At 40.8% G+C, this 25,298-nt stretch overlaps 1 protein-coding gene across 2 annotated transcripts in view; it reads right to left on the bottom strand.

Moving 5' to 3' along the window:
• ptprn2 (protein tyrosine phosphatase receptor type N2) overlaps positions 1–25,298 on the bottom strand; it is a 243,530-nt gene that overhangs the window by 197,140 nt on the left and 21,092 nt on the right. The window contains exon 2 of one of the 2 annotated variants that reach the window (XM_059533291.1): positions 7,369–7,419. The exons of the other annotated variant lie outside the window; for it this stretch is intronic. Within the exon in view, the coding sequence (XP_059389274.1) occupies positions 7,369–7,419 (51 nt within the window). The remainder of the gene's footprint in view (positions 1–7,368; positions 7,420–25,298) is intronic. 2 annotated transcript variants of the gene reach the window in all.

Raw genomic sequence — 25,298 nt, 5'->3', positions numbered from 1 at the left:
CGCATCCGATTCGAGAACCGAGTTGCTGATGATACTATGCATGCGTGATTCAGCATGAAGCAGACTCACACACAGTGCGTCTGAACTGAACTGTTTTTTTTTTTGTGATTGATTCTGAACTGTGTAAGGGAAACAGGTCAATTTAGCTCAAAGGGAATCATTTAAGATTTTAAAGGGAATTTGAACAGAATCACTGTTTCACGGCTGATCACTGAGACGCCCTGCGATTCACTGAACGAGCTGTTTAACATCAAATCTGCACGGGATATTAATATCCAAACTATAGTGAAAACACTATCAATTAGCACAGTAACAAGATCGGCAGTTTAAGACATTAACTTGTAAGCACAAAACACAAGATACTTCTCTTTTCAATATGAATAAGGCTTTATTAGATAAATCTAAGACATATAAACTAATCTAACACATGAACGCACGCACTCACACATTCACACAAGTTGCAGGAAGATCGAAAGTTAGGGAAAGAATAAGTTTAAGAGAATGGAAATGTGGAATCCCAAGTTTAAAGCAATACGTTAAAATTGCATAGACATGAACAGCCATCAATCACTTAATTAGCCCTCGCATTGAGTTCCTCAATGAGGTTAAAATTATATTAGATACACCAGTAAAGGTCACAGTCTGGAGGTAAAGTTACTTGAGTCTCCTGTGAAAAGGGAGTCCCCTTTGTTGTCGTTGAAAGGGGTTTCCCGATGTCACTGATTGGCTGGAAGTTCAGTAGTCGTTGAAGTGACGTCTTGGGAAGCCCGTGGTTGGGCGTTGGCTGAAGATGCAGAGTTGTGTGGCTGGTTGAAGTTGAATGGGCAATCGAGGTCAGACACAAAACTCTCAAACGGAAAAGAAAAGAAGTAAAGTTTGACGGGACTAGGTGGTGTTTCTTCTCATCGTGGCTAAGTAGCAGCAGGCGTGCAGGCTGAAGCACGCTGGAACCGCGCTCAAAGAACAGCTAACAGTGATGACTAAAAGCATGGCTAAAAGCTAAAGCTACAAGCTAAAAGCTAAAAGCAAACTAAAAGCATACTAAAAGCTGGCATGACTGATAGCAAAAGCAAAGCTAAAACTAAAAGCAGAATTTTATGGTGTCCTGAGTATTTAAACTGGCCTGTTGGTCACACCTCAAATGTTGTCTTGACCAATCAGATATTGTCTTGGCTCGGGGGTATCATAAATAATATGTTATCTTATCAAGCACATGGTCCAAATTTTCCCGCTCTTGCAGGGTCTAATTTTGGACATGATTCCTATAACAAAAATACGATACATTTGACAAATAACTGATGGTCATGACTTCTGTTTCAAGCAAGCAGATTCAAGCAAATACATATGAAACATGAATATGTATCCTTAAGCTATCCAATACTTATTAAAAGACATACATAATAAGTGATTATAAACATGATAGTCAAATGTGTGGGTTACATATAAATGAATATGGAGTGAAGCGATGGACTGATATTCATTTACAAGTCTTTTTGAGTTCATTTTCGTCCATATATATATGTAGAAAAGAAAGTTTTCTGTGCCATTATCTGACAAAGATTTCTGTGGAGACCAGAGGTTAAAAGGCCCCCCTTAGGAATTTCAGTCTGGTTCTGCTAGGTGGGGGAAATCAAAGGATCTTGTGTAGTACTCTCATGGGTTTACACGTGATGTCCGGAATTGCCTATCAATTACTTGCTCCAAAATTGACAATCTCTTCTCCGAATTGAAATTGTCAATGATTGTTCTAGTGTTGTTAATGTTGAAAGCTGTTCTGTGAAAGAGTTGGTTGGTTGGTTAACTTGTTTCTGACTTGTGGAACTAGAACTGATTTATGACCTCCGGTTGCCGTCCTGAGGAATTTGGCTCATATTTCAACCACAGCCCTGATCGACTCTTTCATTTGTCTGGTTCGAGTCAGATAACGCTACAACTGATTCTGTGCTAATGTTATGAGCACAGGTAAACCGAAGGCTTGAATGAAGGGCAATCATCGCCAATGACATTACGTCGAGCGCAAAAGAACCGGTGAACCGTTTTTTTCAACAGTTTTTTTTTTAATCAAACTGTCCGAAAACCGATTTGCCGAAAAGAACCGAGCTTCCCATCACTACTGGTGATCTGAAAACTGATGCAACTGGTTATTGACTGGAGAACGAGTAAGTCTTTTGTTCGTTATCTGGCTCGGCTCGCTGTTCATCTTCAGTTCTCTATTCACAGCAGTTCAGTCAGTGTACTGTTTAAGTAAATTAATTACTCCGGGATATTGGTTTATTTTAACTCAGAGGGAGTGTCAGCCACATTAAAAAAGTTTAAGTCTTAACAGCTTAAGTCATTTGTGGATAAATGCTTATTGGAGACGCGAACCGTTTCAAACGATTCAGTTCGATTTGGCGAACTGATTCAATAAGATCCGGTGATTCGTTCGCGAACCGGATATCACTACACGCTCACAACAGACCCAGAAGAGAAGACAATGCTGAATAAAGTCATAGTTTTTGCTATTTTTGGAACAAAATGTATTTTGGATTTGCTTTAACAAATTCTAACTGACCCTCTGATGTCACATGGACTACTTTATGTTTTTATTACCTTTCTGGACATGGACAGTATACCGTACATACACTTTCAATGGAGGGACAAAAAGCTCTCAGACTAAATCTAAAATATCTTAAACTGTGTTCCGAAGATGAACGGAGGTCTTATGAGTTTGGAACAACATGAGGATGAGTCATTAATGACATAATTTTCATTTTTGTGTGAACTAACACTTTAAAGTTTGAGCATATTGTTTGTAAACTGCAATTGATTAATCAATTAAAAACAAAGTAAGTTAGTTGATATGCTGTGTTGTTTTTGTTGTTTAGTAGCAGTAATATGCAGTTTTTAATTATTGTTTGTATTTTATTTACAACACAGTATAATAAAACCAGGGGCATAGCTGGGTTTAGGGGGCCCCGGTGCAGGTTTTACCAGTGGGCCCTGTTTGAAAGTGTTCAATTTGTACAGATGTTTGTTCTGTTTATTTGTTTGTGCTATTTACACAGTGTTTAAGTTTTTTCAAGTTTGTAAGTGTCCAGGTACAGAAACCAAATAATTAAATGTAAAATAGCACTGTAAAAGTTAAATATACAGTCAAACCAAAATTTATTCAGACACCTTCAACATTTCTCACATTATCATTTTATTGGCTATAGTTCAGAAAATGGTAATAAAATATTACAATAACTCAGAGTTATTAAACTGTCAGAACAAATTCATCTTGATAATATCAGATAACGTTGATAAAAAGATATGTAATGGATTACAATCAAACAAAACTTCAGAACTTTAATTTTGTTGTAAAGTCTGTGGTGTGAAAAGGTTGCATTAGCAATTCTGGGGGAGAAAAAACACGTAAGCAAAACATGGTCAGATCAAAGTGTCTGAATAAATTTTGGTCCCATATATATATATATATATATATATATATATAAATTTCTTTACACTATATGAACATTTTTGGGTATAACACAATTTGCTTTATGTTGTGGGCATTTCAGCCATGGGTGTTGAGGGTGGAAGAGAGCACTGTTCATTCACTCCCACCACCTACAACTCCTGCCAGCACCAAGACTCGAACTTGCAACCTTTGGGTTACAAGTTCAAATCTCTAACCATTAGGCCACAGCTGTCTTAAAGGAGGAGGCAGATGCAACAGATGCTCTTAACGCTTAAATAAATTCCTTAAGTAAAACTGGGTTGTGTTGTTGTGGCTCCATGTTGGTCTGTTCTTATCTCACTTTACAGAAGGAGACTTCGTGGAGACAGACAGGTAAGTTAAAGCTTTTTATTAACAGCTTGGTGTAGAGGGGAGAGATGAAGAGCAAAAGGATGAGTAACTCAGAGTTTTTGATAATGACTGGATTTAGCTCAGGTTGATAACAGATCCTTGTATCTCTTAACAGGTCAGACAGATGATGCCTAAGATGAAGACAGGTGGGTAACAGGTAGGAGAGTCAGGTAAGTAGTAGCGTTTGTGAACTACAACCCGAATTCCGGAAAAGTTGGGACGTTTTTTAAATTTTAATAAAATGAAAACTAAAAGACTTTCAAATCACATGAGCCAATATTTTATTCACAATAGAACATAGATAACATAGCAAATGTTTAAACTGAGAAAGTTTACAATTTTATGCACAAAATGAGCTCATTTCAATTTTGATATCTGCTACAGGTCTCAAAATAGTTGGGACGGGGCATGTTTACCATGGTGTAGCATCTCCTTTTCTTTTCAAAACAGTTTGAAGACGTCTGGGCATTGAGGCTATGAGTTGCTGGAGTTTTGCTGTTGGAATTTGGTCCCATTCTTGCCTTATATAGATTTCCAGCTGCTGAAGAGTTCGTGGTCGTCTTTGACATATTTTTCGTTTAATGATGCACCAAATGTTCTCTATAGGTGAAAGATCTGGACTGCAGGCAGGCCAGGTTAGCACCCGGACTCTTCTACGACGAAGCCATGCTGTTGTTATAGCTGCAGTATGTGGTTTTGCATTGTCCTGCTGAAATAAACAAGGCCTTCCCTGAAATAGACGTTGTTTGGAGGGAAGCATATGTTGCTCTAAAACCTTTATATACCTTTCAGCATTCACAGAGCCTTCCAAAACTTGCCAGCTGCCCATACCGTATGCACTTATGCACCCCCATACCATCAGAGATGCTGGCTTTGAACTGAACGCTGATAACATGCTGGAAGGTCTCCCTCCTCTTTAGCCCGGAGGACACGGCGTCCGTGATTTCCAACAAGAATGTCAAATTTGGACTCGTCTGACCATAAAACACTATTCCACTTTGAAATAGTCCATTTTAAATGAGCCTTGGCCCACAGGACACGACGGCGCTTCTGGACCATGTTCACATATGGCTTCCTTTTTGCATGATAGAGCTTTATTTGGCATCTGCTGATGGCACGGCGGATTGTGTTTACCGACAGTGGTTTCTGAAAGTATTCCTGGGCCCATTTAGTAATGTCATTGACACAATCATGCCGATGAGTGATGCAGTGTCGTCTGAGAGCCCGAAGACCACGGGCATCCAATAAAGGTCTCCGGCCTTGTCCCTTACGCACAGAGATTTCTCCAGTTTCTCTGAATCTTTTGATGATGTTATGCACTGTAGATGATGAGATTTGCAAAGCCTTTGCAATTTGACGTTGAGGAACATTGTTTTTAAAGTTTTCCACAATTTTTTTACGCAGTCTTTCACAGATTGGAGAGCCTCTGCCCATCTTTACTTCTGAGAGACTCTGCTTCTCTAAGACAAAGCTTTTATAGCTAATCATGTTACAGACCTGATATCAATTAACTTAATCACTAGATGTTCTCCCAGCTGAATCTTTTCAAAACTGCTTGCTTTTTTAGCCATTTGTTGCCCCCGTGCCAACTTTTTTGAGACCTGTAGCAGGCATTAAATTTTAAATGAGCTAATTAAGTGGATAAAAGTGTAAAATTTCTCAGTTTAAACATTTGCTACGTTATCTATGTTCTATTTTGAATAAAATATTGGCTCATGTGATTTAAAATTCCTTTAGTTTTCATTTTATTAAAATTTAAAAAACGTCCCAACTTTTCCGGAATTCGGGTTGTAAAGACCAGACTGTGCAACTGCAGTGACTGTGAATTTGAGCTAGTGTTGATGGGTTGGTGACATGTGCAGCTGATTTCTCTGGTGATTGTAATAGGTTGTGTGAGGTGATTGGGTCTGACAATGCTGGAGTACCCCTGACAAACACCTCAAACACCTTTTTTTTAACTATAGGAACATTAGAAAGAGCTGCCATTAAGACGTTGGGATAGTACTAAAAATGAGGCAATTACAAATAAAATGTTCTTGTTTAGGCATAAAGTTATAAATGTTGACAAGAAGCCAGTTGTTTGATAATTATGACAAGACTAAACCACAGAGAATTTAAATGCTGACAGAATCTTATCTGCAATCAGTCAGCAGCACAAGATAAATCTTAGGGCAGATGTTCCCAACCACGTTCCTGGAAGCCCCCAACACTGCATGTTTTCCATCTCTCTTTAATCAAACACACCTGATTCAGATCATCAGCTCATTAGTAGAGACTCCAAGACCTGAATTGGGTGTGTAAGACAAAGGAGAGATGCAAAATGTGCAGTGTTGGGGGGCCGCCTCCAGGAACGTGTCTTACTGTCTTAGGGTGTGTTCACACTTGTAGTTTGGTTCATTTGGTCCATTTGATCTGCACCAAAAAGAAAAATGAGACATTTGGTCCTGGTTCACATTGGCATTGTTGACACCAAACCTAAAGACATATGCCTTGTCCAAATACCCACACTTGCAGTCTTTGCCACTTAAATAAGTGTGCAAAACTGTACAGATCTTAAAAACGCCAAAGTGCAGTGCCCTTACTGCACACTAAATCCACACTCAAATAATGCTCCAGCATTGCAGTTGATATCTCAACTGCACCTTTTGTATGACTCCCTTATCTAACACACCTGATTCCACTCATCAGCTCGTTAGTAGAGACTAAATAGTTTCATTGCAAGAACTAAATTGGGTGTGTCAGATTAGGGAGACATAGAGGGCTTTTACACTGGGCTCGTTTGCTGCGGTCCGAGCACGATTGTTCCCTGCGCTGTCTGCAGAGTTGGTCTGCTTTCACACTCAGTATCGAACCAAGGTGCGTTTGCAGTCACCTTACGTCATTTCAAACGCACATGGAAAACGCATGGAGAACACAACGCAACTGAGCATAGTTGTAATTTTTTTTGTTATTTTGGTGCTATTATGCACAGTATAATAATTTTATTTAATTTTTTATTATTATTTAATTTTAATTAATTTAATTTTGACTTTTAGGAGTGTGTGGAATCAACCTCGGCTCTCTCCTGTGTTGAGGAAACTGATATTGACAGTGTTACGCATGAGTGGGATACTTTACTTCCTGAAAAAGTGCGCACCTGAGTCCGTGTTGTTTGCACATTCACGCGAACTGCGCCACAGCTCGGGAGCAACCGAATTCAGACCACCTTCTCCAGGTAGTCTTGGGTTCGGTACCCCAGTGCAAACCAGGGTCCGATGACAGCGTTCACATTAGCGATTTTTCATTCTTCCATCATAATCTACATTTTTGCAACATTTATGTGTTGTGCAGACTTTTAAAGAGAATATGTTTGATAAAGACACGTGTACCAAGAAAATGAATCCTAGCACAATATCATTTAAAGCCATAAAATAAAAGACAGCCACAGAGTGGGTAGCAGAGTTGACAGCTTGGAAGAGACTTAGCTTTTGCAGTTTTAATGAGAACAATTTATTTCAAATGGTGAAAGTGCAAAATGTAATCTTTTAATGACTCACCGTTGATGCAGACTTCATATGACTGACATACCTCATTTTCAAACAGACAACCTGTGGGGGAAAAAAAACTTCATCATTGAAATGCAAAGCCACTGAAATGGCTGAGGGAATTCATAAAAGCGGTTTGTATGGCTCATCAAGTTCCTGCTGATCAATATCTGGAATGCAACTCGATGCAACCCCATTTAAGACAGACTTCTAATTAGCAGAAATTCAATTTGAGAAGTAAACAAGGTTTGAAATATCCTTATTTTTAATAAATATGCTTTTGTTCAACACTGGATGGCTATCACTTTTAAGTCATGCAACAGCTATATACTGTAGCTATACAGCTATAATTAAAAAAAAAAGATTTAACTTCTCGCATCTCTGGGCGACACACAGTTGAGCCTATTGCTGAATGAATCAGTTGAGTAAATTAGTAATTGACTTAGTTTTTCATTTCTAAATGATTCACTGTTGTTGACTGAATTGGTTGAGTAAATAGGCTCGTTTGAAATGATCTGCACTGAACCGATCACCAGTGAACACAATGACATGCATGTCGGTTAGAAAAATGTCTGAGTTACGTCCAACTTGCTCTGATGTCATGCTGACATGTGCCAAAATACTCGCAATAGGTATCTGTTCCACTTCGAGAGCTCAGAACAGTCCGTCTTGACTGCACTTATTCCTGCCTTGCCTTGCCTTGTCCTTGCCTTTGTGTATTTTGGATTTTAGACTGTTTATCTGGTTTTTATGATTGTTTTGCGGTTAACAAGATAAATGGCTGCCCAAAGTCTCTCCACAAAATGGCTGCCAGCTTGGACGCTGTTCACAAAATGGCCGCCGCTCCTGAGTCTCGGCCTGTCATGGCCACCATTCCAGAGCCTGCTCAAGTCAAGCCTGCCAAACCAGAGACTGCTCACGTCAAGCCTGCCACAACCGTCACAGCTGATCGTCCAGAGTCTTGTAATGTCATAGCTGTCATCCAGAGCCATGCACACTCAGCACTCCCGAGCCACGCAGAGTCAGTGTTCTCAAGCGAGACTGTTTGAACATTCTCAAGCCTGCTGGACGCTACTCACTCCAGTTCCCCAGACACAGCACCATCAGTCTTGGAGACAGATGTACTCTCTGTCCTGCCACTTATAAACGCACAGCCTTTTGAACTCTGCATCGAAAACAAAAATGTGACCCTGGACCACAAAAATCGAGCGCAGCGTTAGTTCAGTCAGGCCACGGAGGCAAGGCTGTGAACAGCTGATGCGATCAGCTGTCAAATTGCTCCAATCACTACCAGTCTCCTATTAGACATGGGACATATATATACGTGGCACTACTGCTCGGTAAGTATGCTCAATGGCAGGGCCGGCCCGCGGCATAGGCGGTATAGGCAAATGCTAAGGGCGCCACTCATCCATAGGGGCGCCAGAATGAGTGAACGAGAGAATTTTTTATTTTTTTTTACATTTTTTTTTTTATAATAGGCTACTATTTAAAAACCATTAATTCGAAATACTACCAAATAAAGCAAAAAAAAAAAAGTCCGGCTCTTCAATCTTCCCCCGCCCATCGAGTGCTTGAAGTGCGTCAGAAACAGAGCGCACGCACGATCAGTTGTTGGTAATTTGTTGTGTAGCGTGCCCGATGCCGCATCCAATGTAGACAGCACTGCTTTTGTTAACACACAGCTCGTAGAAACGGGCCTGGCAGCTCGTGCCAGTTCTAGACACGGTGAAAGTTGATTGTGATTGTGACGGAAGGCCGAATTTACATGACACATTATAAATGAGCATAGTCTGCGATAGATAAAGTGCCAAAAAGAAGAGAAGAGGATAAAGACAGAGGTAAAGAGATGTAGTGAATGAACAATTTATTGCATAGGAGTAAGATACTATAATTTCATGGCAGTTATTTTTACCTTAAACTTAATGTTAGCAGTTGTTCTGAGTTCTGAGTCCCCAGACTGTGATTTTGTACAATCATGTCAGTTTTAAGACGCATTTTTTATTATCACTTTTTTATTAATGTTTTACTCTACAGTTGTGCAGTTTTGGGGGGATACAGTACAGGCCAAAAGTTTGGAAACATTACTATTTTTAATGTTTTTGAAAGAAGTTTCTTCTGCTCATCAAGCCTTATATTATAATAATTTGTTTTCAATTTATTATACTTTAAATTATCATTTATTTCTGTGATGCAAAGCTGAATTTTCTGCATCATTACTCCATTCTTCAGTGTCACATGTGACATCTGGTCTATCACATGATCCTTTAGAAATCATTCTAATATGATGATTTATTATGAGTGTTGGAAACAGTTCTGCTGTAATGTGTGTGTGTGTGTGTGTGTATATATATATATATATATATATATATGCTAAATCATGAACACAATGACAGGGTGAAATGGGTAAAATCTTGCCTAGGGCAGCAAATTGGTCAGGGCCGGCACTGCTCAATGGCTCGCAACCCTCCCTCCCATCCCATTATAAGCATGAGCACATTACTGCGCACCTTCTGGCTGTCTTCTTCTTTGTTTCAGATCACTAAGGCTTCCAAAATCTTAGCTGGTATGGACCTCACTACGGAGAGACACCCATCTTCATAACCAGGCTACAGGATAGACGTACCACTGCCAGATCTACATGATTATCACTGTTTGCTTTAAAGACTTTATTAAAAGTCTTAATTGTTATGTATTTCTAAACTCATGGTTCCGGGGGGTTAATGTTAAAGCTCTTGTATGTTCAATTATTCTGGGAGCAAGAACCCCCATAAGGAACCATACTGCCAAAGATAAATTGTGTTCAATAAACTCAAGTAAACTTGCCAAAGTGGTTCCTGTCTGAACTAGTCTTAAGTCGCTGGGGTATATTTCTAGCAATAGCCAAAAAAACATTGTATGGGTCAAAATTATATTATTAATAAAATTATATATAATGTTCCATGAAGATATTTTGTAAATATCCTACTGTAAATGTCAAAACTTACAAACAGGTGATTTTCTCAATATTTAGATATTTTTGCACAATCAGATTGTAGATTTTTGAATAGTTGTATCTCAAGCATGCCCCAATGGAACGGTTATTTATTCAGTTTTTAAATGATGTATAAATCTCAATTTTGAGAAATGTACCCTTATGACTGGTTTTGTGGTCCAGGGTCACATATGAACACACTACACTGTTGCACCTCTTTTAAGACTTATTATGTGTCGTTTATATAAGCGTTTTGATGGGTTGTGTCAAAGAGCTGTAAAAATCATTACACTCACCAAGTGAATGAATCGTTTTGTGCTGAACTATTATTAAAAAGCAAAAACAAACTTTTCTTCGATCTATGAACGTTTCTCTTATTTAATGTGCTCAATGTTATCTCACAGTCTAAAATGTCTGTCATAGCAAATCAAAACATGTTGTTGTGAATAATTAAGTGAAGCATCTTTTCATAGAATAAGAACACGGAGTCTTATGAATAATTCAACAGACACTGACGCGTCAGCGATGTACTATAGTCCATTGCCACATCACAAATTGTGACGTCAACACAGGTGTAGATTTTAAACCCTGAAGATGAAAATAGAGCAAAAAAGCTTAAAATTAACCAGTTTTCTATGATGTGCAACACAAACACCTCAGCTAAAATCTCAGACAAAGTAGTCTGGGGTTTCATGACCTTTTAATAATCCACAGGAGGGTAGATACAGGCAGGATAAACACGTAGGGGTGTAGTAGACCGGACAAACACTAATGCCGAGTTCACACTGCATGATTTTAGCCCAATTTTTCACTAGCCCACAGGTTTCACGGAATCACTGACAAATGCCCGAAATCGGAGGCAAATCAGTGCTTGTTCACGCGAGTGACAATCACGCAGTATGAATTATTAAAGACCCAATCTGAGGGAATAGCCGTCACATCGCCAATGCCTGCAAAATATTTGGCATGCTAACTATCTAGAGCTGTTGGCAATTCACAATCACGCTGTGTGCAATGATTTCTGACTGAAAACTAGATTTTGCGATGACCTACAGCCAATGAGAGGCCAAGATACAGGGCAGAGGAAAGTTCGGGGAGGAGTTATAGACCAGAATATAAGTATTTTTAATAGATATTTGAACAATTATATCATACAGAAACAAGCACAAACATTTGCTTGGCCAGCCACAACATCAGCATTAAAACACCCAATCCCTGTTCCCTGCAACTCCCTGTGTTTTGTAGTGAAATGTAGTTTCGGACAGAACAGAGCTGTAAGCAATTCTTCCTATTGTGAAGTCATGCAATGTGAAACCCCCTGTCGCCGATCCATCATGCAATGTGAACACAGCAGCAACTGAATGCTACCCACAGACAGTCACGCAGTGTGAAAACAACGCTATCTGATAAACAAGATAAATAAAATATTGCATGATAATGGTTAAATGATCACATACATTTTAATGAAGTGTAGAATTGTTAAAATGTATTCTTTTAAATGGCAATTCATAACAGAATGAAACATTATCATTTCAAAATTAAGCAAATCAGTCAAGTGCATTAAAGGGTTAGTTCACCCAGATAGCAAAATTATGTAATTAATAACTTACCCTCATGTTGTTCCAAACCCGTAAGTCCTCCGTTTATCTTCGGAACACAGTTTAAGATATTTTAGATTTAGTCCGAGAGCTCTCAGTCCCTCCATTGAAGCTGTGTGTACGGTATACTGTCCATGAACAGAATGATGATGTTTTTATTTTCTTTCTGGACATGGACAGTATACCGTACACACAGCTTCAATGGAGGGACTGAGAGCTCTCGGACTAAATCTAAAATATCTTAAACTGTGTTCCAAAGATAAACGGAGGTCTTACGGGTTTGAAACAACATGAGGGTAAGTTATTAATTACATAATTTTGCCATCTGGGTGAACTAACCCTTTAAAATGCACTTAATTAATATTTTATATTATTATTCTTGCTACCAATATTCTTAGAATCCTTACATGAAAAGAGAGAGAGAGAGAGAGAGAGAGAGATCATTTAACCATTATTATGTAATATTTATTTGGTTTACCATGGGGCACACACTGATCTATAATAGAGAGTGGGGGCACATCATTTTTATTCGTATGCTGTCGCGGCAAGCATTAAATAAAATGCACAAGCATTAAATAAAATGATCATGAAAGTATCTTATTTTTTATTTAAATCCTCTGTATCCATGTGTTGCTTGGTGTGAGGAACAGATCCAAATTCAAACCATTCATCGGCGATATGCATCTCCTTCCTCTGTAGCTATAGTAACTATTTAAAAATTTGCCGTTAAGAAGTTTAACAACAAATTTTAAGGCAGCGATATCAAACGCTCATTGGCTCTCGCGGTTTTATCATAGATTGCGACATGATGTGTTTCCGGTGATGCGTGTTTTGAATGAGAAACATGCCCCTTGACGGAGTGGATCGGGATAGTATTTCCAGCCTTTAACAACTTATATTATGCCCTGCTCCTCGCACTACTATTATATTCTGCAACTGCAATGCATCGTCATTTGGATTATTGTGGTACTGCTCTTTGACACATCTACAATAAATTATTTTGATTAATTTACATGTGTCTATCTGTTACGTTTCTCTTATAGACTGTATACTTTATACACTCACTTTTTATTTGTAGATTTGTTCTTTCTAAAAATAAATAAAAAAATCAATGCAATAAGTTTTTTTTTATTGCACAATTACATGATTTGTGGGTTTTAAGTCTGATTTTCTATTCAGTTTAATGTACTTTATTGGCATAGTTTGTGTGTACATTCCCAGACAGCAAGCAGTTTCGGCCCAGACCGGCCCACATCTGGCCCACATGGATTTCACGCAGGCCAGATGTGGGCCGGATCTGGGCCAACACTTCTATATAAGACCCTTCTTGGCCCCTCCAGCAATGGACGCAACCCGGAAAACTATCGGCATGGATTTTTGCAGATAACCGATAGTTCCAGCAATCAGCTATCGGTGCCGATTAATCTGCAAAACCTATACATTGGTCAGTCTCTAGTGGATGCATAAAGGAAACAACAAAAGTTCATGTAATTATTGTGGACATCAGCTCTAGAGAGATGAGGCAGGATTAGATGTGAAAACACACATCTGCTTAGGCTGAACCAACCAGAACCCAAACTGTGACACAAAACAGTTTGCCGTCTCCATGGAGACGAGACTGAAAGAGAGCTCTTAGGTGACAAGAGGAAAGATTACAGAGCTTTGTACACGTGCCAGTGTGTGTGTGTGTGCACATGGCCAAGGGACTCTTAAGCAGCTGTCCTTTGATGAAGCACAAGGGAAAGACAAATGTCCCTGAAAGGAAGAGAGAGAGCGAGAATCAGAGCTCTTTTCCTTTTTCATTACCACATATATTACGTCATTCACAGTAGAAAAATGTTTCATTTTTTTCTCCTTTTTCAAGCCTCTGAGATCACTTTATAACCCACACATTTGCTTTATTATCTGTCTTTCTCTGCCCCTGTCTGTATGCCCTTACAGCTGTCATCACTGTCATAATCCATAAAGATCCAAAAAGAATCGACAAACTAGAGTCAACAAAATAAAAGTCTGCAAAAGACCTCATATCTACTCAGAAAATCTTGCTAAAAGACATTAGCCATGCAGTGGAGTGCTGATATTGGCATGCTGAATCGGAAAGCCGGCTGTAATAAATGGCCTGTCAATGGCAGAAGGAGGGTCAACTGAAGATTCTGTCTCTATTAAACATGAAGACAGTCCCACACTAAACTCTGCTCTACACATTGTTTAAAGCTCTGTAATTACTCCTGGGCACTCAAGTCTTATCAAACCACTCTGCCTCTTTTATTAGAGCTTGTCAGAATTCTCATCAGCATTCCATATTAATTACCCCCGTTCCTCACTTTGACGTCTGTCTGGAAAAAATGCATTCTGCCTGCCGCTAGCTCCTAAATCAGGTCGACAAAACAATTTGTTATCTCCGAAGAGATTCTGTGCACCCTGGCCGGCCTGTGCTTGTTGACTCCTGAGGTTGATTAAAAGGAAACATAATTAAAGAGTAATAGCTGAAGTCTATTTTTTCACTGTAGGGTAGACAAGAGGCTCCAGTGGCAAAGAGAAACACTTCAGCGATGGATTACCATGGTTCAGTCTAAATAAAACACTTGTTTTAAGATTATTGTTAGCAACACTGTATAATGAGAAGACAATATATGAGATAATTGTTTTTGTGAATATTATTAATATATTAACCCAGACAAAATGATCACATTATTAAAACATAATTAAACCTTAAAATTGTTTAATTATCCAGACCATTACAAATCAATAGGCCTAGAATAACATTTTTGTAATATTAATATTGAACCCCTAGATAATCTTTACTGGTCGATATATTGGTCCCCCTTGGTAAAACTGCATTCCAGGCCCACTTTGATTGTGTGGAAGTAGTGCTGAAGTCCAACTGCAAATACATTTTAAATATCTTGCTTTTAAAGATTATTCAAAGATGATAAAATCCTCATCAATATTGATATTAAAACACATTTTACACCTAATATTAAGAAATGAGCTTTGTGCACAAGTAGTATTCCAAAGTTTAATTATAATTTTTATATCAGTAAGTATATATTTCCCTAGGGGAATAACAAGTATGGTCAATCAAAATAAGTATGCAATAGAGCCCCGAACAAATGTTTTTCTTTTTGCAGAATGATGGTAATGGTTGTTTTTTTTACCAGGAATTCCTTTGTTAAAAAATATTTACAAAATATTTTTAAATAATACAAACTGTTGGCTTCAACAAAGGCATATGCCATCGATTGACAACTTTGCAGCTCGCAGAGCAACACTCTAGCACAGATTATATTTTGTGCTTGTGTCTGATGAAAATTTCCTTCTTACTCTGAGCCACAGGAAATACACCAGGTGCTGAGCACATCTGACTCTTCACCTCTACCACAGCAAGATGCTTTGACTGAAGCCTACAGGCTGACATCATTATGAGGAATCCATTTTAACCCTCCCACCACTCACACAGTGCCTCATTTCCCCAGAGGTTCGTCTGTGAGGATGCACAACAACAGCAGTGAATGCGAAGCCCCATTCTATAGTGATTACAGCAAAACTGCAGACCTGTGTACTTAGCGATGATGGAGTGCATTAGTGTTTTTTTCAGGCTGGGAAATTTATACACACTTACAAACCCAATTCCAAGAAAGTTGGGACACAGTACAAATTGTGAGTAAAAAAGCAATGGAATAAATTACAAATTTCATAAACTTATATTTTATTCACAATAGAATATAGATAACATATCAAATGTTGAAAGTAAGACATTTTGAAATGTCATGCCAAATATTGGCTCATTTTGTATTTCATGAGATCTACACATTCCAAAAAAGTTGGTACAGGTAGCAATAAGAGGCCGGAAAAGTTAAATGTACATATAAGGAACAGCTGGAGGACCAATTTGCAACTTATTAGGTCAATTGGCAACATGATTGGGTATAAAAAGAGCCTCTCAGAGTGGCAGTGTCTCTCAGAAGTCAAGATGGGCAGAGGATCACCAATTCCCCCCCAATGCTGCGGCGTAAAATAGTGGAGCAATATCAGAAAGGAGTTTCTCAGAGAAAAACTGCAAAGATTTTGAAGTTATCATCATCTACAGTCCATAATATTATTCAAAGATTCAGAGAATCTGGAACAATCACTGTGTCACGCCATGTCATCCGGACTAAAGAGGACAAGGACAACCCAAGTTGTTATCAGTGCTCAGTTCAGAAGCCTGCCTCTCTGATGGTATGGGGTTTCATGAGTGTGTGTGGCATTGGCAGCTTACACATCTGGAAAGGCACCATCAATGCTGAAAGGTATATCCAAGTTCTAGAACAACATATGCTCCTATCCAGATGTCGTCTCTTTCAGGGAAGACCTTGCATTTTCCAACATGACAATGCCAGACCACATACTGCATCAATTAAAACATCATGGCTGCGTAGAAGAAGGATCCGGGTACTGAAAATCCACATCTTTCACCCATAGAAAACATTTGAAGCATCATAAAGAGGAAGATGCAACAAAGACCTAAGACAGTTGAGCAACCAGAAGCCTGTATTAGACAAGAATGGGACAACATTCCTATTCCTAAACTTGAGCAAACTCCTCAGTCCCCAGATGTTTGCAGACTGTTATAAAAAGTAGAGGGGATGTCACACAGTAGTAAACATGGGCTTGTGCCAACTTTTTAAAGATGTGTTGATGCCATGAAATTTAAAATCAACTTATTTTTCCCTTAAAATTAAACATTTGATATGTCATCTATGTTGCATTCTGAATAAAATATTGAAATTTGAAACTTCCACATCACTGCATTCTATTTGTATTCACAATTTGTACAGTGTCCCAACTTTTTTGGTATCAGGTTTGTATATTACTGTCTTTATGTATATCCAACATCTTTTAGGTTAAATAACAGTTTATATGAATGACACCTGGCTAAAAAGTCTAGTACTTCTACCACCTTAACTGCATGTGGTGTGAAAGTGGATTTTGGTGAGGTTAAAAATAAACAGTGCCAAGTGACCTGGATTCTGAATTATTAATTCACTATGATCCATGGAGGATAGGGGATTCTATTCACTTATGATTGGACTTGTTTAATCATTTTTGTCCTGGTATTACTGTAGACCACTTTAATAAGGATGTAAACGAACTGACTGCTATATAATTACACATTTTGTTATTCTCAGAATATTTATATAGATATAATTATGACATTCAACAACCAACAGCCTTAATAACGGTTATCAAAAAGCTATATTATAAATATAAAACATTGTATAGGCTGCTATATTTATGAAAGTGTTGTGACTATGTTCCTAATACCATTTTATTGCAAATAAATAAATAAAAAACATTATATTACTTACTGCATGAAGTTATTACAAATACTTACATACATTATTCATGTATAAACCTAATGGACATACTGTATTTGTGTGATAGCTAAAATAATGAGACTTTATCCTAATCTTTGATTAAAAAAAAAAAAAAAATATATATATATATATATATATATATATATATATATATATATATATATATATTTAATTATAAAATTACCCATTCTTTAAGTGTTAAGCATAAAGTCATTCTCAAATTCAGACAAGCAGTGGTTTATGGATCCTTTGGAATTACATGGATTTATTTTTTAACAAAAAGCATTTCAAAGTAACTCTTTGGGTTTTAGTTTGTGACATACGATTTTCTTTATTCAATGCTATGCCTTGGATTAGGGTTAGATCTAAGGGGCTACTGAGGTAGATAACCAATATAATTATAATATATATATAATAAACTCTTTCTCAGAAATGTTATATCACTATAAATGTGCTAAAAATTCTCATATAGTTCAGGAAAGTGCCTAGATGTTTTATTCCATCAACAAGCACATAAACAGACCTGTCATCTTTCAGGGTCACTTCATCCTGAGGATGTATTTCAAAATCGGCTGTTGAATTTTCCTGACCTCTACCACCCCATCTTCAGTATTCCCCATGCCACGGAGACAATAACTGCCCCGATTCAGACACTCATTTCTACAAACCCATTCAGAGAGGGACTCTGGATCTGGATTAAATGTCACTGTAATGTTTATAACACTCACACTTCTAAAATAACTCTTCAGTAATTGCATTGGAGAGAGATTTTTTTATAATGCTATTTTTATAAAGTTATTTACATCCCGTGGTAACTAGGATGTACACAAGCTCCAGTCTGGATCCAGAACACCTGAGAAGAGATTATGCCAACCCCTCAGAGGACCTCAGATGATGCTAACCCTGAAACAACATACAGAACTAACAAATATTGCTACTTACTATGCAATCGCATAATAATTGCTGTTAATAAAGTTCATCGTCTGGCTGACTATTTCTTGTATTAATTTTTCTGAAAATTCCTGTCATATGCACATAAACTGACAGTCACCACTGATAAGCTACTACGAAATATTACAATTTCTGTAAAGTTGCTTTGTTGATTTGTATCGTAAAAAGCACTATACAAATAAACTTTAATTGAATTGAGTAATGCAAATTGCAGTGTTCTTATAGGCCTTTAGTGCTTTCTTATGGCTGTAAGAAATGTGTTTTCATTCCCTTTATTCCACTGAAATGGTCATGGGTATTGTTTATCTTAATTGATTCTTAATTTAAATGAATTCTGAAGCAGGTATATGGTTCCTTTTCTTCAATATCAGTAGAGAAAGATATGAGAAAAAATAAAAAAGGCACATGAAGGTCAGTTTATTTATTTTTAAAAAATTCATTGGGGCAGTACCCTCAAAAAGACACCTTAGTTACACCTAAATGGTTAATAGTAAAAGAGCGCAAATAATTACTTTATGTAAGGAACAAGGTGTCAGAGGCCATGCTTTGCTGTGAATAAGTCATGGCTGAAGGGTATTGTTAGGCACGATGCAAAACATTTGTTTTGTTTATGAATTGATATGTTACTTTTTTGAATTCATTAAATGCTGCATTTCCACTAAAAAAAGTTCCTGACAATGACAGTACAGGTGCTTCTCAATAAATTAGAACGTCGTGAAAAAGACCCGGAAGAGAAGACAATGCTGAATAAAGTCGTAGTTTTTGTTTTGGACACAGACAACATCAGAGGCGTCTTACCTGGGCTAAGGAGAAGAAGGAATGGACTGTTGCCCAGTGGTCCAAAGTCCTCTTTTCAGATGAGAGCAAGTTTTGTATTTCATTTGGAAACCAAGGTCCTAGAGTCTGGAGGAAGGGTGGAGAACCTCATAGCCCAAGTTGCTTGAAGTCCAGTGTTAAGTTTCCACAGTATGTGATGATTTGGGGAGCAATGTCATTTGCTGGTGTTGGTCCATTGTGTTTTTTGAAAATCAAAGTCACTGCACCCATTTACCAAGAAATGTTGGAACACTTTATGCTTCCTTCTGCTGACCAGCTTTTTGAAGATGCTGATTTCATTTTCCAGCAGGATTTGGCACCTGCCCATGCTGCCAAAAGCACAAAAAGTTGGTTAAATGATCATGGTGTTGGTGTGCTTGACTGGCCAGCAAACTCACCAGACCTGAACCCCAGAGAGAATCTATGGTGTATTGTCAAGAGGAAAATGAGAAACAAGAGACCAAACAATGCAGATGAGCTGAAGGCCACTGTCAGAGAAACCATACCACCTCAGCAGTGCCACAAACTGATCACCTCCATGCCACAGCGAATTAAGGCAGTAATTAAAGCAAAAGGAGCCCCTACCAAGTATTGAGGACATGTACAGTAAATGAACATACTTTCCAGAAGGCCAACAATTCACTAAAATGTTTTTTTATTGGTCTTATAAAGTATTCTAATTTGTTGAAATGTTTTTTTTTTTTTGAGGTTTTTGTCAAATGTGAGCCTAAAAATTAAAGATGAATGATGCAACATAAAGTCAGCAGGCAGGGCTGCACAATTATGACAGTCATCATAATTTTAGATTATTCCCTTGAAATTGTAATTGAGAATTTTTGTTACAATTGTCACAATTTACACTGAATGATGTTTATACCATTGTTTGATGCAACAGCATGCCATATTTTTCTATGAAAATAAACAAGCTGAAAACACTCTAACCAGTGCTTTAAGTGGGCCGGTACGCACCGGTACTCAGTACCGCCACTTCCAAATATAACTCTTGAGCGTACCGCCACCTCTCCATGCGCCCAGAACGTGCTTTTAGCGTACCGGTACGCTCATTTGGACATCTGTTTTAATAGAGGTTTTAATCTTTTGCCTGCGCTGACGCTTTTCAGAGTGCCCTTCACAATGCAAGCTTCCTAATTCGTCCCACCGAGAGCAGAGACTACAGTACCCATACACCCTTGAGTTTTACAAGTAAAACTGCACTGCACGTCAGACGCAAGCTAATGAAGTAATGCAGTAGCTCTTTCAGGTAGGGTGACCAGACGTCCCAAAAAATTCGGGACAATCCCGAAATCTAAACTGTTGTCCCGAATCCCGAATCTGGCCCTAATTGTCCCGAAAATTACACTAAAGCAAAATCTTGAGTAGTTATTGTCTGATAAACATCAACAAAGACAAAACAACCTTTTTGTCCCCTTTTTGTTTTAAATCTTGATGAAGAGAAGCTGCGAGGAGGACAGTGATGCACGCGTACAGGAGTGATTGACAGTTCGCTGCACTGTGTACAGAAAATATGTTTAAGCTTATTAGTGTTAGCATTACAGAAAGGTCTGATTTATGCACTGTTACAACAGTCATTGTTTTTTTTTCTTTTTACAATGACATTTGAGTGCATGATTTCAATGTTGTTGTTTCTTGTGGCAGACTAAAGAGTAATGACAGACGGTTGATCTTTGAATAAAAATGTGTTTAGTTAAGGTTTGAAATTCATTATCTTTTATTATAGGCTACGAAGTCTAATATCATAAGCCCCCCATCCCGTCACCCAAGACCGCAGACACCCCCCTTAGTGCGAAAGATTAATTGCCGCTTTTAACAATTACGTAATCGTGGCATCCATAATTGTAATTGCGATTAAAAATTTGATTAATTGTGCAGCCCTATCAGCAGGGGTCACTCATAATTCATTACATAAATAATGAGTTAACATTGCTGAAATACATAATATATGAAACAGTTTTGATGCTATATTGACTGTTTATGCTGCTATGAAAAACACAGAACCATTTCATCACCATGTTTTATTGTGAATAAAATTCTATTACAACTCTTAAATACAAAAGGGACTCTTTAGTGGTATGTAGGTATGAAGACAACCCTAGTGACAAGCTGTAGTGCATTTTTTTCAGAGTGTATAAAGATCTTTATTTCACTGGAAGAATTCACTACAGTTTAGGTGTGTACAAGCATAGGAGACATTTGATTAAGAGGCACCATCTCTTCTCCTCCAATTACCATCAATCGTTATATATGTCAAGGACACAACTCTCTATTCCTTCAAACTCATGTTGGCTTGTTTTCAGATTCAAACTCTCCCTTGGTGTACCTTGCTAAATGAGCTTTTGGCAGGTGAAGCAAAGAGGCAAATCAAGAAAACAGAAGAAAAGCGAATGAAACGAGCAATAGAGAGAGAGAGAGAGAGAGAGAGAGAGAGAGAGAAAGAGAGAGAGAAGGAGGAAATGAGAGTGGAATGGAAAAGAAGCAGTGTTGTTCTCTTACGAGAGCTCTCTCGTACTGCGTCTTAGCTAAGACGCTACGGGAAAAGTCTCTTTTCACGAAATACTGAAGCAAAAAATTATCCTTAATTTTGTATTTTTGTAAAGCGCATTTGCAGCAGTACACAGCCATAGGCGAGACGGCTCGTTCGCTCATTGGCTTGTTCTGCGGCAACTGCACAGCCTATCGAGCGCGGGCTGATGCAACATCAGACCAATAAGGGCGCTTCGCGCCCTTCTTGCCACTTCCCGCTGAAACGGGTGTGGCCCAACCTATAAAAGGAGCTCGAAAAGGCTGACTCACCTGATTTTTCATCTCTTCAGCGAAGCTCACGCATCGCTGGATCACGGAGGAAGCAAGCGCCGTCTGAGAAAGCACATCAGCAGGACGAGCCATTCTGAAGCTGCTGGCATCGCCGCCTTCCATTGCCGTTCCTGCTGCGCTATCCGGCGCCTATATCCTTTCAATCCTGTTATATACAAGCTGTTCTTTATGTGTGTGTGTGTGTTCGCCCTGCGACACACACTCGTAAAAGAGCTCGCGTCTTTTTTAAGATGCCTTCCTGCGGCTCGTCAGAGCCCCACTCAGCGAGGGAGACCGGTACGTCATCTGTGTCTCCTGCCTGGGTGAAGATCATGCAGCGCTCGCTCGCTGACGGCGGATGCCCCCACTGCGAGCTGTTGCCATGGTGACTCTGAGGACTCGCCTGGCCTTTTTCTCTGAGCCTGCATTCTCCGCTGCGCTGAGGCGCCGTAAAAGCATCGCTTCCAGCGGATTCCGGAACCGTCTTCAGCTCAACCGAGCTCGCCGGTTCGCCCTGCTTCACCGGCCCCCCCCTGCATCGCTTCCCGGTGGGCAGCGCCCGCTGTTTGCCGGCGCGTCGTCCGAGGAAGTCGATCTCAGGGCCGCGTCGGGGGAAGAGGACACGCGCTCTCTGCTGGCTTCGGGCAGTGATGGCTGGGCGAGCTCCGAGGATCTCGCGCCTTCTGCTCAGAAGCCCAGCAGACGAGCTGACATCGAGAAGGAGCCGGGGCGAATGCTCGTGTTGGCCGCGATGTGTCTCGGCCGTGAGTGGTTTGCACCAGCGCCCCCCCCTCTCGTTCCCGGCTGGATGGTATTTCCCTTTCGGATGAGCGTACTTCTCAAAGCCCGCCTCATTTCTTCCTGAGCTTCACGAAGAGGTGGCGAAGGCTTGGAACGCTCCATATTCAGCACGAACTCGTTCGTCTGTCTCACTAGCATTCTCCACACTGATGATGCTAAAAACAGGAACTACCACTCACTTCCGCCGGTGGAACAGGCGATAGCGACGCACCTTTGTCCGCCCTCTGCTGGACGGCGGCAAAAGCGGTGTTGCCATCTAAAGCCTCCTGTGTGACGCTGCGTCGGCACTACTAACGATGGCTGCTTCATCGAAGCGCAGGTGTACGAGTTCCGCTGTGGCCGAGCTCTCACCCAAGCGCGCCGCTGTTTCAGTTCCAGGAATTGTGACTGTCTCAGCGTTTTCTGCAATGCGCAAGCCTGCACAGTTGCCCGCTTGCCTGCACACAAAAGCCGTTATCACAACAGCTTCAGCAACGCAGCTCGAGACCCCCGTTCTCGCTCTACTGGCGGTCGCCCCGCGCCGCGGGGACCGCGGCAGAGGATTACGGTGAGGCCGGGAGCCCCGAAGCCATCCTGGGAAAGCCATCTACGCATGCTGCATGACGCTGCGTCGGCACTACACACGATGGCTGCTTCATCGAAGCGCCGGTGTACGAGTTCCGCTGCGGCCGGGCTGTCACCGAAGCGCGCCGCTGTTTCAGTTTCCAGAGATTGTGACTGTTTCAGCGTTGTTTGCAATGCGCAAGCCTGTACGGTTGCCCGCTTGCCTGCACACGAAAACCGTTATCACGGCTACCCAGATATTTCCCGAAAAAGGTGTAATTTCTGGTGTCCCGGCCACGGCCGATGGTGCTATAAATGTAGTGACGATGCCCACTGCTCAGTGCCCATCTCCGCATATAAGCACAGCCCTTCACACAGGGCTCGCGCCTATAAAAGCGACTCAAGTCGATCACGCGCACTACATAGTAGACGTGCCCACTCCTCAGTGCCCACAATCACTATGTCACACGCGTCATGTGGTTTCTGTAAAAACGAAACCCGTGCACGGTCGTCCGGCCACGGCCGATGGTGCTATAAATGTAGTGACGATGCCCACTCCTCAGTGCCCATCTCCACATGTAAGCATAGCCCTGCACACAGGGCCTGCGCCCATAATGTCGACTCAAGTCGGTCGCGCACACTGCATAGTAAACGTGCCCACCCCTCAGTGCCCACAATTACTATGTCACACACGTCATGTGGTTTCTGTAAAAACGAAACCCGTGCATGCTCGTCCGGCCACGGCCGATGGTGCTATAAATGCAGTGACGATGCCCACTACCCAGTGCCCATCTCCACATGTAAGCACAGCCCTGCACACAGGGCTAGCGCACATAAGATCGACACAGATCGGTCGAGTGCGCCGCATAGTAAACGTGCCCACTTCCCAGTGCCCACATACACTATGTCACATACGGCGCGGGGCTTCTGTAAAAATGAGACCCGTGCACGTACATTCTGCACAGGCAGACAGCGAGTTGAAAGTGGTAAAAGTGCACACATGCAGCCCACGGTTACTCGCAGATATATCGAGTCCCACGGGACCCGCTCAGCCTCCCTCCAGTCGGTTAAGCGCCGGAACGGGGTCGAGGAAGAGCGATCTGCCCGCTGTGATCAGCACGCTCCCCGCCTCAGATGCGCAGCACACTCGAGCGCCGCCGTTGCCCAGTCAACAGAGCGCGTTTCGCATCCAGCCCTTAGCCATTCATGCAGATGCATGGTCAGTGCTTCCAGGGGTTTCGGATTGGGTGCTAGGCATTATAAAGAGAGGCTACTCGCTACAGTTTTCTCGACGCCCACCGTGCTTTTCAGCGCGCGTCGAAACTACGGTCAAAACAGAAGTAGCACACATACTTCGGGCCGAAATATCAAAACTGTTGAGCAAAGGGGCTGTAGAGCCTGTGTCTCAAAGCGAGGGGGGGCTGTACAGCAGATACTTTCTGGTGCCCAAGAGAGACGGGGGTCTCCGGCCCATACTGGATCTAAGACAGCTGAACAGGCATTGATGAAACACAGTTTCAAAATGTTCACGACCAGGAAGCTCCTCGCGCAGATTCGCAGAGGGGACTGGTTCATGTCAATAGATCTGAAGGACGCGTATTTTCAAATACAGATAGCGTCAAACCACAGGCGATATTTGAGATTCGCCTTCGAGGGCCAGGCATACCAGTTTGCAGTCCTGCCATTCGGCTTGTCCGTAGCTCCTCGTACGCTTACGAGGTGCATGGATGCAGCGCTCGCTCCTCTTAGACTCAGAGGCACACGAGTGCTGAATTATTTGGACGACTGGCTGGTTCTGGCCCGATCATGAGCGGAGCTCATGGACCACAGAGCCGTTTTACTCGATCACCTCGAGAAGCTCGGCCTCAGTGTCAATTGGGTGAAGAGTTCGCTGAACCCCAGTCAGACGATCCTGTTTCTGGGTATAGTTCTGAACTCGTGTTCCATGACGGCGCGGCTGTCACCACAGCGCGCGATGGGCATTCAGCGTGCAGCGAGTTCCTCAGCATCTCCGGTTCTGCGGCTGGGCCTGCTCCGCATGCGCCCCCTGCAGTTCTGGCTGAAGGTTTGAGTGCCGCGCAGAGCGTG

This window comes from Carassius carassius, chromosome 3, assembly GCF_963082965.1.
Source record: "Carassius carassius chromosome 3, fCarCar2.1, whole genome shotgun sequence".
In the NCBI taxonomy this organism is placed as follows: Eukaryota; Metazoa; Chordata; class Actinopteri; order Cypriniformes; family Cyprinidae; genus Carassius; species Carassius carassius.
This window is presented reverse-complemented; position numbering and strand designations above follow the sequence as displayed.